Source organism: Phycodurus eques, chromosome 7, assembly GCF_024500275.1.
Source record: "Phycodurus eques isolate BA_2022a chromosome 7, UOR_Pequ_1.1, whole genome shotgun sequence".
Lineage (NCBI taxonomy): Eukaryota > Metazoa > Chordata > Actinopteri > Syngnathiformes > Syngnathidae > Phycodurus > Phycodurus eques.
The window spans coordinates 27,378,011-27,398,215 of NC_084531.1; the positions used below are offsets into that span (position 1 = coordinate 27,378,011).

The following is a 20,205-nucleotide window of genomic DNA, read 5'->3' on the forward strand; positions in this document are numbered from 1 at the left end:
AGTAATTATGGAGCCATTTTGGAAGTGAGCACAGTTGTCTGAATTTGACAGACTGAAATAGTGCAGAGATAAACTGTAAAAGGTTACTGCTCACACAGATGGCTGAGCACTGATCAGCGCTCAGCTTCCTGCTCTCAATTTCAGGCTGTTATAATTATCTTAGGGGAGCAGAGAACGGAGGAAAGCATGCATTAAAGCAGATGAACGATGACTCTTTGGAACAACAGTGTGGAAGCTCCAAATGTCGAACATGATGAATCGTGAATTCCGTGACGCTGGTTGACTTGCCAATCTAAATTGAATTAAAGATGCAAGCAGCGATTATGACGGTTCCTAGCCTCCCTGTTTTTCATAGTGAATCCTTGAAATGAGCATTACATTTTGACGCGATGTGCTTAAAAACAACAACAGCAATTTAGCATTGCTCATCTGTCGTGTAAACTTGCTTCTGATTGGGGGCTCATTGAAGAAAATATCCTAGTAGGAATCTCTCGAAGTACGCACCCTGGAAGTTGCCTCAAAATGGCTGCATCAAACCAAATAGACGACTTCCTGTTCAATTTCGAGCATGGGTCCATGGGACTTTTTTTTTTGAGAGTCCTGTTATGCTTGACCTTTCCACCCAATTTCCTGTAGATAGGTGAAACTGCTGTCTGGGGCAAACCTTTTTCAAATTTTCCATAAAGGGAGTTTTAGAGTAGTGGTGTTCAGGATCATCAAAAGTTTAACCCAAGCTCCACCCACATTAGATGGCATAGACCAAAGAGCTTTGCAAATTTAGCATTCCCCTTCCATCTGGTAAACCTGCTACTGATTTGGGCAAATTCCTTAGTAGGCGTTTGTCGAAATATGAAATGGGAATTTGCCCTAAAATGGCTGCTTCAAACCAAAATGGCCAACTTCCTCTTCAATTTCAAGCATGTGCTCTTGAGACATTTTCATACGTACTGTTTTGATAGACATGTCCAATTTCATGCCAATCGGTGAAACTACTGTCAGGTGCTCATTTTTTTTCAAACTTTTGAGAAGTGTACTTTTGGGTGCGGGGGGCGTGGAGATGTTTGAAACTTCTAAAATATATGTAGTTTTACCAGGACACATTTGTTTGCAAAACTAGGTGCATTTTCAGGTGATAGATATTGTTCGGGTGCCCTAAGGCCTGGTGTAATGTATAATAACTGTATTGTCTTGAGTAATTGCTTGGTAATATTAACTTGCTTGAGCTTGACATCTCACTGACTGACTTTTGAAGTATATTTTTTTCAAGAATATTTTGATTCTGTCTTAATACTTGTTGTTTCACTACTTTGAAGAAACCATGCAGCAATAATTTCCAGCGTAAATCAGACCTGGGGACATTTTTGTTCAAAGTGCCATAAACTAAAAATATTCCCAATACACATTGTTTGTATTTCATTATCAACTCCATCACTGATTGATTACCCTTCAGAGTCTCATACCGTAAAATGATTAATTGTTTATTATTGTTTTCTTGTTTCAATAACTTTAAAATGGATCAATTTGTCCCACCAGATTAGGCATGGGCTGGTATAAGATTCTAACTTACGATAATGGAGTAAAAATATCATGGTATTGAAATTACTATTTTTCTAAAATTTAGGTAAATTAACTTTTTTTCCCCCATTGAACACTATTTAATTTTATTAAATACTAAAAGTACTAGACTATCTGGTACATTAAAGGTCCCCTATTTTGCCAAACCAACGTTTTCTAGCATTTGGGGTGTAATATTGGCTACATGGTGCCTCAGTAAACGTGAAATATGGAATAATATGGTCCAAGCATTCCTGAGTTCCAGACGTTTTGCTGCCAAAATGCCTGAAATCAGGGCCATAGGAATTTCTCAAGCTCATCTACGTCACTCCGCCTTCCCTTTCCACTCGCTGCGCTGTCAACATTAACAAATACGTGCGCGCTCACAGGTGGGTCTTCTACACAAAGGCAACCAATCAGAGGAACGGGGGCAGTCTTGGCCATATATGGACAAAATGGATACAAAAGTGGGTCAAACAGAGGGGCACTCGTACGACAAAACAAAAGGTGTTTTTTGTTTTGTTTTTTTAAATTAAATTGACACATTAAGTCCATGTTGGAGCGTTACTCTATAAGAGGTCTAAATAGCCAAAACGTCCCATAGACCTTTAATATGTTCCATATAAATTTAAAATAAAATAAGATTTTTAGTAAGTCAATGTCTCATCACTGGTGAGATGTTTTTAATAACAGACCCACGGGCAACTCATGTGGTCCTTGGGAGCTACGTGGTGCCAGTGGGCTACATGTTAATGATCCTTGATGTACATAGTGCTACACAAAATATAACCACAATAATAATAATAAAAAAAACTTTCACTTAACTATTTTAGGCTTTTAACTTTATTCTACTAATCAAATTTAAACTGAAAAAAAAATCACTACAAAACACAAGAAAATATTTTGTTAAAATGTACAACCAAGAGAGAGAGAGAAGAGAAAGAGGGGAGGGGGAAAAAAAATAAATCAGCATCCAGATAACTCATCTATAGTTAAGATTGACTGAGAAATACCAAGTGCCTCAGCTTGGAGGAGCTGATTCAGTTTCTTACATCAGTCTGGAAATTATCTACCCTGTTTTGGAGAAGAGTCGCTCAGAAGGGACTGACATTGCTGCATTGCACAGCAGCAAGTTAGCAACAGTTGCCGCACACCAAGCAGTACGGCTGAACCCGACCAAATTGTCACACAGTGTGCGTGGTTTGGCAAGTGGTTTCATGAATGGCTGAGCAGTCCTTCCACTGGTTTTGCCGCGATTACAAAATTTTAAATCGCCAGCGCACGCCGGCGCAATGTTGCAGCTTTCAGCCAATCAAAATGCACAAAAGTATAAGAGAGTAAGACACCAAACGGCCGCCTTCTTCAAGCTATATAAATACAGTATATAAAGCATCAAATAGTGTTTTACAATACTTAACTGTATTCATAATGTATAACGTGCCTGTAGAGGAAAAAGCGAAGCTTGTTACAAACATGAACGCGACAGGTACGTACATCGTTGGGTACGTTCAAATGAGGGAAACCAGCGAGACTCCTTTAAAATATCCACACTCTCGCTTTAATTCTTGGTCACGTCCTCTCTCTTTAGCAACGCTTCTTTCTTAACTTTTAATCTTTTTATGGTTTAATAAATGTGATGAGGTACAATATACTGTATATACAGCATCGAACGTCTCTACAGGGTCGCTGTTCAGGGCGTGCGTATATCCATTCGTTCAATATGCGGGGTTGCGTCGGCAACTCTCCTTTTTATGCAATGGTCCGGTCCAATCAGGTTCGACAGCATCGCGCAGTGTGTGACAGGCCTTAAACAGACTGGCATTTTGGTTAATATTTTTCCTCACCTTTGTTTTGTCAATAAAATTAAAGTGAGCCTAGATTTTTCTACTTTTCCTGCCGCTGTCACTCATTTTCTTCAGTATTTATTAGCAGCGTTCATCTCTCTCGTCTGACTTCCTCCTCTGTGCCACCATTTGTGTGCGTAAGTGCTCTGCTCAGAGGAGAAGGGGATGATTTATAAAAAAAAAAAAAAAAAGGCTTTGCTCTCTTCATTACCTTCAAAGAACCTGCTCATTTAAGTCTTGACAGTATTGTCTTTGCAACCAGCCAATCACATTGCAGACACTTGAGCACATAGCGGGCGCACCTTTAGCGGACACGCCCACACAGTCCTGCAGCTAGAGGGCGGGACTTATTTTTCATGAGTTCAGAGCCTTATTTTACATGGTGATTTTTTTTTTTTTTTTTTTTTTAATTTGTTCACATTTGGTAGGCTTTTTAAAAACACTTTGCAGTGTGTGAAATTTACAAGACATATTTGGGGCCTCTGGTGCATCTCTAAGTGGAAGTATAGGTAAGAACAAAACAAAATGCGTCTCTTTTACTAACACAAAAGTAAGAAAGTGAAATAGAATTAAGTACAAATGTTAAGAGTAAAATTTGTATTTTACCCCTATTTATATAACTTGTCAAAATGTTTTTTACCGCTATTTATATAACTTGTCACAAAATTTCTAAACCGAAAACTAGCGCTCAGGCCTTTACGTCATGAAAGCAACATATTCCCATTATAATAAATTAGCAAACGATAACTGAAAAAAGTACACCTTACCTGTATGTGTTTTTACAGATAAGAGATTTTCAAATGCCAGAAGTTGGTGTTTTTCAGGCTGGCAAAACAACGCATTCGCCACCAATCATTCAAGTAGCCGACAACATCAAGCAATTCTCTTAAATAAGGCCATGGATAGCTAATATCTTGCTTCTCCGGATTTGTTGTGCCATTGCTATCGATGCTCCCCAGTTCACGTTGCTCCATGTCACTCAGTGCTATCCCTGTTTGTACCTCTCTCTATTTACATTCTTTTTTTACGTCATGTCAGCCATTAGCCGCTGTGGTTGAAAAAAAGGTAACTATTTTGACGAAGTAAGGAGTAGCAAGTACAGATATCGGTGTTCAGATCTAGGAGTAGAAAGACAAACGTATAGATACCTCAAAAAAAAATTTAAGTACAGTAATGTAATGAATTACTTGGCTGTTGTTACTTCCCACCACTGTAACCATATCCCTTGCACTAGCTTACCGTGGATCGGCAAGAGAGAAACGCATGCGATTTACAACCTCTGCTGCATAATTTCATGGCTCTGGGTGCTGACGTGTCGCTGCCGCCTCTGACTCAGAGTTCAGGTTTCTCACTATTTGTTCCCCTTTAATTGTTTACCGTGTGGCGGTGTGACAACGGCAGCTGGAGGACAGGAAGCCAGCCAAATGCCATGGGGGAGGTGGGAGGTTTGGGGGTGGGGGAAAGCTACAATCCTGCCAGTCTCGGGAGCAACGAGCGACAGTCTTACGTGTGGGTCGATGATGATTCAAGGCCATTTCATCATCCCTGGGAAACATCACATATGCAATAGCGTAATAGGAAAGAAGGAATCTTTGCAAAATCTGCTATAAAGCCCTAGATTAAAGATATTAGCAACAAACTGCAGAGGAGATGCTCCCATCAATGAGAGAGAGGACGTGAAACAGTGTCTGTGTCATTGTCGGAGGGCAAATCACCGGGTTAATGCAGCACCATTGGGCAAAATAAGCATGTTACTAACAACGTGCTCAAAGTACAGTGGCACCCATTTGCTATTTACGAATTCTCCTCTTTGCTTTATTTTCTTTGCTTTAAAAATTCACAGTTCATGTTTTGTGCATTTTCTGTAATGCCATAAGATGTCACAAGATGGTGCCAAATCCCAAAATAATAGCAAAGTAGTAATTGGTGTATTGTTGATGTGATACATGTTGACTCTTTGTCAGGGAGGAGCCAAGTTTAGCTTAGGTTATTAGTGGAAATTTCAGTCTGTGCCCCATTTTTTTTTTCCAAACTTCAATAATTTGTAAGAAATTTATTTTCAAGGGTAATAGTGTAAGAATAGAGAGTTCAGCTTTATCAGGGACTCAAAAAAAACAATGCGTTTCCACACTTGCATGACAGTTATTTTTTTTCATTTTCTTTACCCTCCTGTTATGCCACAAACAAACCTATTAATGTCAAAAACACAATGTATCATAATGTATAAAAGGTATATTGTAAAATTTGTATGGTGAACATTTTAATAGCATTACGATTTATGGTGAATACAGTACTGTAACAAACTACTAAAAAAAAAAAAGAATTACATGATAAAATTCGAATATTGTGGATGTGTGTGTGAGGCAGGTAAGCAGTGCATGTTGAGGTTAAACAGACACAGAAACAAGAGCCATAAAAAGGGGGATTAAAGATTGTTAATTGTTTATGTATATGCTGCAGAATTCTTTTTTTCTTCATGTAAAATGACAGCATCACAAGGGGAGCAAAAGGGAAAGAAATGTCTAATTATTAGTCACATTGACATTTTTGGTGTACTGAAGAAACGAACAACAACAACAACAAAATTGCCTGCAGAGTTGATGGTTTTGAAAGGCCTGGATCACATTTCCAATAAAAATGTGATGATTAATCTGAACTGCACTTTTATGATTACACTGAAGAATAATATAATGCACCTGCCGCCTTACATCTGGATAGGATCATCAGTAGTTTGTGACAAAAACATTCACAGCCATTTTGACTGTTGCATGTGACCATATATAAAAATTAGATCAAAACATGAGTGAAAATAATATTCAGATTTGTTTCTCCTTCATCACTGTGGTTTGTTTTGACATTTGTGTCTAAGGGCTTTTCCGATAAAATAATCTCTCTCTCTCTCTCTCTCTCAGAAAAGGGAGTGTCCAAAAACACTGCTGAGTCACACTCTACCCACCTCCTCAAAAAGGGTGACAAATAGTGGTCTCACACGCGCGCGCGCGCGCACGCACGCACACACACACACACACACACACACACACACACACACGCATCCTAACATGCTGACTCACACTCTCTCACTCAAACATGCACACTCACATACTTTTACTCTCTCACTCTCACAAACACACACTTGACAAATTAATACACAATACACTTGATGGCATTTTTGCAGCTTATCAAGCACACAAGCACCTTGTCTCCGCTTGTTTGTCTGTAGCAGCAAAGATGACAGAGTCCAGAGGGAGGTCTCACTCAATTGCGGTAAAATGAGTCCACGCAGGGCCGCTAGCCACAAATCAGACCACCCATTCAAACCCACACACAATGCCTATTCAATGTATCAACCTCTTCGTATTAATTACCCAAAGTTTTGTGACACCAGCTGAGCAAACAAAAGTATGACTATTTCATTAACCATCAGTGCATGTCCAAGCCGTGTAGCAACCTTGGGAACAAAAAGTTAACACCGCAAATGTCAAGTGGTCGGGATGTCTCAAGAGCTCATTTCTACCAGAGACAAAGGAAGTCTGTCATTTTGCCCATTATGAGCCCCCACAAATCTCTCAGTAGTGCACCATGGAAAGAAAAGAAGAAGAAAAAAATAGCCCCCAACACCAGTTTCACAAATAGACATGAAATTGGGTGGATAGGTTTATCATAGGCCACACAAAAATGAACAGGATAGTGGCCATTTTGGTTAGAAGCAGCCATTTCGGACGATGCCGAATTGCAAAATGTTTGGAACATGGTGTCAAAGTTTGATGGATTTGTGATAAAAACAGGTGTGAGCCAGGTGGACAGCAATGTCCAAAGTTTGGGATCATTTCACACTTAAAAATGAAGATAAAGTGCAATGCGTCTACTGCAAAGCAGAACTAAATAACTAATTTCATAGAACCTACGAACACTAGTTATATTGTACTGTAATGCCCCTGCAAAGAAACAGCCGCCGGTAAACTTTCAATTGCTTCACCAAACAAATGGTAACAAAATAAGTGATAAGTGCATACATACACAAGCTGCTACAGCCACAAATGAAGCCCAAACACTCAACAGTACAGCCTGGCTAACAGTGAGCAGGTCAAAAACACAAAAAAAAAAAAAAAACAACAACAAAAACTCTACACTCTTATTCACTCACTCCCACGACACTCACCAGGCCAGGCCACACCTTTTAAAGCCAAACAAGTCAAGTCACAGATATTACAGTGTGGAACGAGAGGACACGACCAAAAGTGGGCAATAATAAAACTTGCATCTCGAATGGATATTTTGTAGTTTAATAATGCAAAATGTATTTTTATCTGATTACTCGAATGGTGAGATAACTCAAAATATTCTATACCTGCTGCCCTAGATTAGACATTGTTAATATGGTTAAAAAAGTGCTTTTCTTTTAAAAATAAGTACATTAAGTAAACCCCAAATTTCTGAACGGTATTGTACTTATAAAATCTACTGCCACCTGTAGTTCAAATTAGGCTTGACATGATCAGGATTTTTGGGGCCGATCAGCGAGTTTAAAAAACTGATAAAAGATCACAAGATGGAGCAATGCGTCTATTTAAAAGACCTGTTCATTTACTGTATATACTTATGTACTTAATTGCCAAAACAATTATATTACAATAAATAATGTGTCTTTGTTCATCTATTTACGCCAGTGAGGTATAGATGGCAGGAAGTACATACAGTAATTAATGTATCCACCTTTCGTGGCATTTTTGTTTGTTGGTGTGCCGTGAGATTTTTAAATTGTAAAATATGTTCCTTGGCTCCATAAAGGTTGGAAATCACTGCTATAGTCAGGTCATGTATTCTAATCAGTCAGGCTTCATAACGTTTTGTTGCATGCTTATGAGCCGTATCGTATTAAAAGTACGGGAACATACCTCAAGCAAGCCTTAAACGAACGTCCTCTCCGAGCACCGGCGACCACCAACACACGTTTTCCCCCCCTTTTGTTCTTATAATGAAGTCGGCGCGATCCACTCTTGTAGTTGTCGCCATGGTAACGAGTGTCGCATTTGAGTTGACAAGATAAAGCCCAATGATGGTAAAAAAAACGGGATGCGGTGGTATTGGAATACAAGATTTGATTGCAGTAGACTGACAGTGCAATCGTGAAAGAGCAAATTTGTCTTGTAGTCTGATCCACGCATTAGGTGTTGTCTGTCTGAGACGTGTTGTCTGTCCCACACCGACGACATTTATTAGAATTTTTTTTTTTAAATAACTATTGGCCGTCAGATATTTACAGTACTACGCCAAAATACACGAGATAAGGCTAAAAATAAACTAGGCTTGGGATTCAAATATATGCACGATGCGGAGTAAATGTCTTTTGCGGAGCCGATCAATGACGTCATTGATCAGATCGGCAAATTATAACATTAAAGCCGATCAGCATAAAATGCTGAATATCGGCCGATACCGATCACATCGGTGTAAAGTGTAGTTCAAATTAAAGTGTCTTTTAACTTGTGTTTTAGGCACATAACATGTACAACGAGGAATCCAAGGTGCGATATAATAATACAAGCATAAATGGAATGGCGGCATTTATGCGTTAAGTCTCATGAGAAGCTGTAAGCACAATGGTTGAAAACACAGAAAACTGGACAAAATATACTACATAAAAGCAACCAAGTCCACGAGCCATTAGGTAGGTTTAAAAATTTACAGACAGATTCAACTGTTGCCACTAACTAGTAACTGCAGAAAGAACTTGATGGGGATGGAAGGTATAGTTAATGGACAGAAGCAGTGAATCATGCTGTAAACAAAGTGATCTCTAAAAAGTCATCATCTCAGGTAATGACCCCACGACAGCGGCTTCATCTCTGACTCACAACTGCTCCAGTCGAGCGTGAATACCCAGCAGTCCAGACTAGACGGGGGGGGGGAAAAGGAAGTGTCCTTGCAGCTTGTCAAAGTAAAAGGTCAGGGAGAGGAGGGGGGTCAGCCATCACTGATTTTCAGTGTCACGGCAGCCCTGCCTTGCTTTGTCAGGACCAAAGCCCTCCACGAGGTCCAGCCACCACGATATTTACACACCTAAGAACTTGGGTGGAAATATCCCAAAACACAAATGTGACGGCCATTATAAATTGATTAAATTGGGTTTTACTGGATTTCCTCAAATAGTGGCACCTCGCCCAATTAATCCCTGAAACAGATGCCTCCCTTTGGCCAACAGGAAATAAAAATGGGTTAGTAACAGTGATGATGACCGTTTTAACTCGGTTGCTCACTAAAAGAGCAGCATTTGCCGTAGGAGTGTTCCCTTATATTAATTTATTTGGAGTCAGCAATAAGGTCGGCATGGTGGACGACTGCTTAGAGCGTCTGCCTCACAGTTCTGAGAACCGGGGTTCAATCCCTGGCCCCGCCTGTGTGAAGTTTGCATGTTCTCCCTGTGCCTGGGTGGGTTTTCTCCAGGGACTCCGGTTTCCTCCCACATCCCAAAAACATGCATGGTAGGTTAATCGAAGTCTCTAAATTGCCCGTAGGTGTGAATGTGAGTGCGAATGGTTGTTTGTTTATGTGCGCCCTGCGATTGGCTGGCAACCAGTTCAGGGTGTACCCCGCCTCCTGCCCGATGATAACTGGGATAGGCTCCAGCACTCCCCCGGGCCCATGTGAGGATAAGCAGCTCAGAAAATGGATGGATGGACAACAATAAGTGGAACAATTCCAGAAGTAACTAGCTCCTTTCACACAGATTATCCAGACAATCCCCTGCATACTCACCGTTCCCTATTCTAATTTTCTTCAGTATATTTTTACTATATTTAAATTTTAAACTATTAATCCAGAGGTACCTTGATTTACAAGTGTAATTTATTCCGTGACCAAGCTCGCAACTCAATTTGCTTGTATATCAATTCGGACTGTCAAAGTAAAAGTGTTAATTTATGATTAATCAGCAACAAATTTCGCATGAATCATATATGCATCATGTATTGATCACAATTTATTTTGACCACACACAAACCTTTACCTTAACTGCATTTATCTGAAATGCTGCTGCAAGGTCAGTGATCCGGTAAATGCATAGGACAGTTCAAAGATAAGTGAGGAGACTCCAACTGGTGTGCTCAGCGGGAAATTTTTCTTCAAAAGTCAACTCAATGGGACTTTCAATAAAACAAAGGTAATTTGCATATAGTACAGGGCTGAACTCTGTTTTCATCAAAGCACAAGTTTAAAATATTTAAAAGCAAAATGTGGTATGTGTAGGCTTTACTCGATCAGGATTTTTGGGGCCGATCAGCGAGTTTAAAAAAACCAATAACCGATCACTGATCCGATCACAAGGTGGAGCAATGTGTCTATTTAAATGACTTGTTCATTTACTGTATATACTTGTGTACTGTATACTGAGTATCTTCAAAAGTATTCTCTAGTCAGGTCATTTATTCTAATCAGTCAGGTCAAACCACCATTACAACATGACAGAAATAATGGGTGCTAACTTACTGTAATTAAATTTATTTATTGTAATTAAATGACTGAAACTTTAGAGCATGATTCGACAGAACGATGGCATATTTACGTACAACCGTTAGTGCTAGCACTAGCTTGCTAGGCTACATAACGTTTTGTTGCCTGCTTGCGAGCCGTATCGTATTAAAAGCACGTGAACATACCTCAAGCAATCCTTAAATGAATGTAATCTCCTGAGCACCGGTGACCACCACCACACGTTTTTCCCCATTTTGTTCTTGTAATACACGCGGCGCGATCCATTGTTGTTGTTGTTACCATGGTAACGAGTGTATCCTGTCGCGTTTGAGATGACAAGATAAAGCCCAGTGATCGTAAAAGACGGGGATGCGGTGGTATCGGAACACAAGATTTTATTGCAGTAGTCTGATATAGTGCAATCGTGAAAGACCAAATTTGTCTTGTAGTTTGATCCAGGCATTACGTGTTGTCTGTCTTAGACGTGTTGTCTGTCCTACACTGCCAACAAGTTTAAAAAAAAAAAAAACAATTTAAAAAAATAACGTTATTGGCGGTCAGATATTTACAGTACTACGTCAATACACACGCGACAAGGCTAAAAATACACTAGCTTTTGAATTCAAATATACTGTACACGATGGCGACGCAGATTAAATGTCTTTTGCGGAGCCAATCAATGACATCATTATTTAAGTTTTTGGGCAATTTGCCGCAGGGCTCTGTCCCTATCCCTCTGCTATTCTCTTAATATCATTCTAAATAACTGCCAGTGATTAAATTAAAATCTCCCAGGCCACTATTTGTGGAAATATGTTACATGGCGTTTTATCACAAAGTCAACTGCAGATTGAAGTATTGACACAGCTAAGGGAGGTGACTGTGCGCGTTAAGACAAACAGAGCCCTGCTATCAGATACAGTACGTGTTATTATGCCACATGAGAACAGATTTCAGTGCACTTCAGCAGTCATGCACACGTAGCGGCTCAAATTGGCCAAAACAGGAGGTGCGGCGCTGACGTCAAGCGGGAAGGTAGAGCCATGTTTTTTCGGTTTTTTTTTCCTTTTTGCTGGCTGGCATAAAACACTGAGCACACAGATGTGTGACGTGCGCAGGTAATCGGGCAACCGCTTATTTTTTGCCATCAACAAGGCAAGCAAATACCGCGAGATGACCCTCGCTGCATAGGATGACACCCCCCCCAGTGGAAAATGACAGGACGGCTGGAAAGTCACGTGGGCCATGGCTAATATTAGCAAGTCTTATCTGGACAAATTGCACAAGACGAAAGAAACGATGGAAAAAGACAGCGGGGGGAGCAAGAGTGCGAGCGCCGCAATATTCGGGAAGGCACACAACTCAAAGCAGTCAAAATTGACAGCCGTCACATCAACACCACTCAATCTCACTTATACCAACCTCAAATCATTGCTATAATACACAATACCTATTCAGGGAGAAGCACCTGCTAACAAACGCACATCTGGTTCTCAAGAAATTTATCATCAAATGCGAGTGAGGTGTTTCTGGAGTGACTATGAGTAATATCCATGTTTTTAGCATCTGAAAGAATTGGCCAACCACATCAGGTTTCACATGATGATGATAAACTGTGCAGCTCTCATCTGATTAGTGAGTACATGATATGATGATTTGTCTCCAATATCAGACTTGTGTGACAGCTCATACCCTTCATCTAAGTTGAATAGAAGACAGTTAATTTAAAAATAAGAATTCACACCCTAATGTATCCTAATACTACCCACACAGCAGACTCATTTTGTAATAACAGTTTTGTGCGTACATTCTGCAAATTGACGCATCTCAAATGGTGGCCTCTGCTCTAAAAGACACCGTGCCCCAATTAATGGCTGAATGCGTCATCCACTTCTACAGATAAACTCAGTACTTCAAACAGGCTTCTTTTATGCAGAGATCCCGCAAAATTGGCAGACATAGGGAAAAAAAGACTTATTATATGGACTTTCAAACAGCCGCGTGGAACGCAGCTATTGGATAACTACATGACGTCGACACCAGTTTTTCGGGACCTAACCTCTATTCTTGCAAATTTATTGTTTTAGTGCTCAGGCCTAAGTCCTGTCTAATATAAAAGTGTGCTTTGGCACCATCTTATGGACTATAGGTGCCAAGGAACTATGTCGAAGCGAGAGGAGCTGCTTGTCTTACACCGACCGAAGCCTTGATGTGCGCAGTCTCGCCCTAACTTCCAATAACAGCCGAGGCTAAAATTACCTCCTTCCCAACATACAATGTTAGAGCCTGTCAATCGAGATGGATCGCTAAAACATATATGACCGCAATTACTACTGGCCTGGCCTTTGGCACCATCTTGTGGCACCTTAGGGCATTTCAGATTGCATACAAAAACCACAAAAAGGTGAGAAAATAAAAACAAATACCTTTGTAATTTGAAAATGTATTCCATGTTACTTATAACCTCATATTGGCACTGCTGTTTGGAAGTCTCCCATATCCAATTTTGGACTGTAGTTCCTATTTATTCACAAATCGATACTATTGGTCAGTTCTCACGCGGCTGTTAGTGTGTGTGTGTGTGTGTGTGTGTGTGTATATATATATATATATATATATATTTTTTTTTTTTACAAATTAATGACCAATCGAAACCAATCCTCTCTTTGACGATGCAATGTTATTGGCTCAACAAACATGACTTTTTTTGGTTTCCTGAAAGTGATGGAGATACAAGGATTCCACCTGACAGCAGCGACATAATCTTTTGTTTTAGTGCCAGGGTAAGAAAGCAGACCTTGTTCCTCTCTCTCTGATATTGTGTTATCACTTTGCTGGGGGACAAAGCATGATGTCTGTTGTGGGGCGGGGGGGCAGTCGCTTGAGATGGATGATAACTGCCTGCTCATGTGTTCATACATGACAATGACAGGGGTAGAAGTATCGTGAGCCTACCTGCTGCGGGCCTTCCCCGTTGACCATAGCTGGGGGCGGTGGTGACGCCAGGATGGGGAGTTCAGGGCTGAGAAGCTGGCCGGACTCCAGAGGCGGGGTGTGGTCTGCCATGTTTTACTCATTCACACCACGAGAGAGGCTCTCCTGCAACAAAGACAGTTTTTTAATTTGAGTTAATTTATGGCAGCATACGTGTCACGTGTAGGGTTGCACACTGTACCCACACTAAAAAAAAGGTACAGCGCTACCTTGCCGTCAAAAACTGTAAGATACCATATCTTTAGTCTTAGAACAGTTTTTCTTCCAGAGTGGCTGTGTGCAGTTCGACAGATACTGAAAAATACTTAGCATAGTTTTTCTTTCCACTGAGGCTATTGTAAACTGTTCAAACCTCAAATCATAGAGAAAAAAAATAGATATGCTGGTTTTTACACATCTACATTTTTGACTACTTCTGTGAAGCAATTTTTACATTTTATACAAGGCTTCAAATCTCAACAGTTGACAACCATTTTATCTGTGCTTAACAGCGGAAATGCTGTCAGTTTTTTATTTTATTTATCAAAAGGGAATGTATATAATATTTTTAATTCAATTAAATCTCAAATAAAAACAATTTTAAAAAAGGGAATTTGAAGTTGCATGTTATGCTTTCTATGTTTCCATTATTGATAATTTAGGTTTTTGCCATGGTATCTTTTCAGTATCGGTATCGAGGTACTTTGTACAGGTATAGTATCCAAGTTAGAATTTTGGTATTGTGACAACAGTAGTCACTTGTGAACAACTAGCCCCTGTTGTTCCTATCTGGCAGTGACAGGATCCTCGTTTTTCACTTTTTGAAAACAACTTTTGTTTGGATTTTCTGCCACTCAAGCATTTGCGCTTATCTGTTTGTGGGGTTTGAGTGAAGCTATGGGCTGCTATGTTAGCTTCTTGCGCTAGCCGTACACTGGTTAGCTGCGATATGCTTATTTGTGAACATAGAGCGTTGTAGGTGTTAAAAGTTACTTGAAGCATTGCCTGTTTCTACTTCCTGTTTTTGTTCCCATTCCATGGCTTGATAAGACTTATTCAAAATGGCATTGACTAACTTTTTTTTCAACAATTCCACGATCTTCGATGAAGCATTCGAGTCCATCTGTTTATCAAAAAGTTGATTGCTACTGATGACCAGCTAGCTGCCATATATGCTTGTCATTTGCGATCAAAAGGTAGAACGTTATGAGCGTGTTATGGTTTGAAACTGCATGTTGAGATTATAACACGACAACCGGAGCAGATTTCTATTTCCCTCAATTATATGGGGAGACTATCCGAAAGAATATTTTAAAAATTCCCAGTGCGGAAGGTTTGGTTAAGACTTAATTGAATACAGTATAGGTCACATAATAATGGACTGCCCCTATATGTCAAAATTGGAACTAAACCTTAATCTTAAACAGTTTTCATCTGAATAATGCAGTATTCATTTGGGCACAAAACTTAAAAATGACCAGTTGTTAGCCCACTCTAGTTCTCAGTGGATCAATTTAACTTCTATTATTTCTTTTTAAATTCCTCAAAAAACACACACACAAAAAAATTAGCGAATTGCCAATATTAAGGGAGCTGTGGTGTATTTTGATTGGAGAAGATTTTGTTTGGTTATGGCATTGTATTATTGTTTTGTGCACAATGCTTTCTTACAGCTGCAGCTCTTGTGAAAGCCCAATATAAATAAAGTGGAGTTGGGAGTTGAGCGTTAACCCACTAGTTCTCCGTGGCTCATTTCTACTACCGTTTTTGCACTGTACACAAATTGATGGAGCAGATATCTTTCACACTGTGAAAAGTACCTAAAAGAAACACACACAAATGATCGACAGAGGAATTACACACCAGCTCAAGCCCAGTGAAGTGAAATTATTGAATAATGGGTAATTAAATATGATCCATTCTAAAAAATCAGCAGGCTCTAAGTGGAGGACAGATTATGTGAAACTTTTCAAATACACGCCAGTAGACCGCGAAAGAGCTGTATCATGTGTCCTTGAACCTAATTACAGTGCAGTACGCCTGCGCTCCTAAACCTTGCAGTGATCTGGCTTATCTGTTAGCTTTAGCCCCTCCCCGCCATAAGCTGAAACAACACGGCTGCGTTTACAACGCGACTGTCGATGAACTGAAGTGCGAGGGGTGGGTGGGCGCTTGGCCTGCAGAGCAGCTCTTTGGCCCCGACGCCCACAATGAGCTGGCGTACGGACTTGCCGACGTTACACAACATTCCAGAAATCAATACAACAACTGACACCTCCCCTGGATCCACAGTTTACACATTTTGACATTGCTGATGATGTGGAGTTTACTCTGTACTGGGGCTTTCAAACCTTTTGGGTGGAGGGACCCTTTACAGGGGAGAATTTTGTTCAAAGACCCCCTTATAATCCAAACTCTGGTTGCAAAATTCCCAAAGTTTTCAAAGTGGGAAACTTTCAATGGGAATTAACGGGTACTTATGGGGAAAATAAACCTGGAATTTACAAAACTGAATGAAAGTCCACTTTTTAAAGCCTGTCGCACACCAAACGATGCGAACGAACAGGCATTGTGCGGGGTTATACAACAAGTTTTCTGGAGTGGTCGACCATTTCTTTTGTTGTGATTCGAAATTTGAGTCGCTGGTGAACCGCATCATAGATTCACCATCCAATCAAACCTTCCATGTCGTACCACATGATCGTTCACAACAAAAATTACATTTCTCGGTACCGAGCCATATCCAGCTGGCCACTGTAACTATATTTCTAATTTCATATGTACCTGTCATATGAATATATGTACCCGTTTCATCTGTACCTGTGGCTAAAAAGTGAAGCGTAGAGTGAGTTGCTGAAATATATGAGTGCAGTCAATGAATGGGGCAATCATTGCTAACAGCCTTTCAACATTCTCTTCTTTCTTCTTGCCTGCTTCTGAAATTTTCAATTAACAAGCATCAGAATACGAATAACCACAGAGGCAGTCTATAAACTCCGGCATAAAAAGGTACACATATCCTTCATTCTGAAAGATCAATCAGCTGAGCAGGACAGATTTAAATAAATTGAAAAATAAATAAATAAATGATACCAAGTTTAGAGTTGCTGACGTTCAGTCATTGACTCTTAAGCCAAATGTTCATTTTGGTAATAGATAATTGTCACGATAAATGCAAATATGGTTTGAAATGGTGTAAATGGAGTAAACAACATTGTAATGGTTTTAAAACAATTCATGGTTAAAAACAGTATGTGTTTCTATAATGAAGAAAATTTAAGTTAAAAACTGTACATGGAATAAAATGTTTTCCAAAATGAAGTCCATTTAAGTTAAAAACAGTACATGGGATGATTATTGTTTTAAAATAAAGTAAATTAAAAAACAGTGAATGAGACGATGGTTAAGACTTGCACATGTGACTTGATCCCATGTTGGCTTCTAAGCAACTGGAAGAGGAAGAGCCCAGCCCTAACATGTCAAACAATGGATTAACATCGAAGTTGATATGCATATTGTCACAGTTGTCTGCAGCTGGCAGAGACAAGTGACACCTGTCTCACAGTTTCATAGTGAAAACCTGCTACATATAAACGGTGGCAGGAAACAACCACATGCTGCTTACGTGAGAATCTAATGGAGGGGGGGGGGGGGGAGAAAAAATAATAATCAGTGGCGTTAATGCTCACATTGTTCCAAAACTGTACAACTTTTTTAGCTTTAAAATATACAATATTATTCTTCTAATACTATGACTGTAATCGCAAAAATATACTCTCATAATATTAAGACCAATCAAAAAACAATTATAATAAAAATCTACAACTTTATATCTTGAAAATATGCAAGAATTCCGGTAATGTTGCAAATCAGACTATATTCTTGGGGCGGATGAGTTTTCACACCAAAAACATTTTTTTTTCTAAAAAAATAAGACTACTTTCATCTCCCACCTGTTTCATTCATCTAAGCAATAATCAACTATAGTGCATCTCCTGCACTACTTAGTCTTGCCAAGCCCAGTGTTTATTCTAGATAAGGGTATCATATTATTATTAAAAAGCTCCGGGATCCTTAGCAGGTGCAAACTGTGTGCCGATGTCATTATTTTTTTTTCAAAAAGAACTGTTTAAAATATAAGTACATTCTCTTATTAGTTAAACTTTAATTTTACTACTTTAAACTAAACAATATACTACTTTTTAGCCTGAAGAGAGAACACTTTTTTTTTTAATCTAACATGTACAACTTTATAAATATAAACATTTTAATCCCCAAATATATGACTTTTTAATCTCCAAAATTGTTTTAGCCCAATAGTGTAGTTGGTTACTGTATCTCATATTTTAACATTTTTGGAAAAGAAGAAAAAAACATTTTTATCAATTGGTATCTTCTATTGATTTGTTTACTATGAGATAAAGTGACCTGCGCAATTATGCTGTTAGGCTAGTGATATACAACTTTTAATCAATCAAATCAAAACTTGTATTTAACCATAAAATCTAAATTGAGACACGTCTCTTTTTCAAGGGAAAGCTGGCAAAGAAGAATCCTCATATTACAATTTTAATCCTCCCAAAAAAAAAATTCTCCCAAAAACGTTTTAGCTAAAAAACAAAAACAAAAAAAAACATTAGCCTAGTAGCATACCTACCCAAGACATTCTTGAATGTTTTTGGAAAACAAACAAAAAAAATCTTTAGAAAGGACATTGATATTTGTATTGATTTAATAAATAAATTTAAAATGATTTAGACAATTATGCTAGTAGGCTAACAATATACGACTGCTTTCTCATGGTTTTAATCCAAGGGTTTTCTCTCAAAACATGACTATTTTCCTTGTATGAGTCTATTCTCATATTACATTCATTTCAAAAATATCAGATTTATTGTCTTGCTTGCCATTGTGTCATTCCCCCCCCCCCTTCCTATCAGTTTGTAAAGCAATAATCAGAAGTCATGCTGGTTTTTTTTTTTTGCACTACTTCTGTCTAACCACCCTGTGTTTATCCTAGCTCCGGGATCCTTTAGCAGGTGCAAGCCGCGTGTTAACATTTTATTTCCGAATGCTTCTTGACACGATGAATAATATCAAATGAGGGACGTGTGTTCTCATGTCAAAAGAGAGCAGCTAATGTTACTCACTTGATCAGTCAGTCAGGCGGTCTTGGACTACAAGCGATGCACCACACTCAAATTTGTCGCTTCCCCCCACCCCCCTTTCTCTCTCTCTTTCAGCCGTCCACGTCAGCGGGCTGCGAAGAGGAGCAGCTTCCCCCCCTCACCCCCACCACACCACCTGGAAAGAAAGCACACCAATTCCCAATGTATTAGCTCGCCATGACAAAACAACAAGCTAAAAAAAGAGGAGATGGGGTACATGCTAACGTTAGCCGCCTGATGCTACGGTGCTAATAGTTAGCGAGACGAAGCTTCTTTCCCCACCCTTCCTTTCGCTCTCTTTCGCCTCAAACAGCTTCCAGTGGAGCCGTAAAACAGTTTAATAGAGTCAAGGCTCACCTAAGTGGTCAGTTCTATCGAGATAACTTTGCTTCACAGGTTGGTCGACCTTGCATAAAAAGCAGGAATTTCGCCATCGCTTACGCTCCGAGTCTCCGCGCATGCGCACTACAGCGAATCATGGCGAAGCTTCAATTTATAATGAAAGTAAATTTGAGCTTTTGCGGCTCGCTTAAAATAGCGTTACTGGTGCCAAATACGTCACATATATACCTTCTCGATTAATGATAAGAACGCAGTTTAGACGTTCTCTACGCTACTTTTCCTCGGGAGGGTTTTTTTTTTTGTTGACGTGTAGATTGGTTCACAGTGACAAGTGTCAATATAGTGACTGATTGGAGGCTGAAACTGGGTTGGGAAAAAAAAACCTTACGTAAACGGGAATCCCACCCAATCGACGAGTGAACGAAAGTGACATTTGAAGAAACTGCATGCAGAACGTGCACAATTTAATATATATATCAATTCGATATGTTCCGGTTAAGTTTCTATTTCCTAGGAATTGAGTGGTCCAAATTATAAATAAAAAAATAGTCCAACTTTGTACTTTGATTTCAGCAATACATTTTCAGTGCTATCTAGCATTCTGAATAGGTACATTACGATAGGTGATAATTTATCTAACAAAATAGAAAAATCCTATTTACGTTCCCTTATGGTTGTTCAAGATTGGTGGTAGCGCCACCTGCTGGAGCGTAACTGTTACACGGTAAATTGATTATATGACAATTTCGCTGTAAAGTCCATCATAATGTACACGATTTACAAATTAGTACATTGTTGTCATTATAAATTAGAACAACGCGTAAATTATCAATAACAAATAAGATGACAGCATT

General features: G+C 39.3%; 1 protein-coding gene across 1 annotated transcript in view; it reads right to left on the reverse strand.

Moving 5' to 3' along the window:
• fndc3a (fibronectin type III domain containing 3A) overlaps nt 1-19,469 on the reverse strand; it is a 76,576-nt gene extending 57,107 nt beyond the window's left edge. The window contains 2 exon segments of the mRNA XM_061680803.1: nt 13,824-13,967; nt 19,367-19,469. Of these exon segments, the coding sequence (XP_061536787.1) occupies nt 13,824-13,934 (111 nt within the window). The 5' untranslated portion in view covers nt 13,935-13,967; nt 19,367-19,469.
• Between the last annotated feature and the right edge of the window lie 736 nt (nt 19,470-20,205).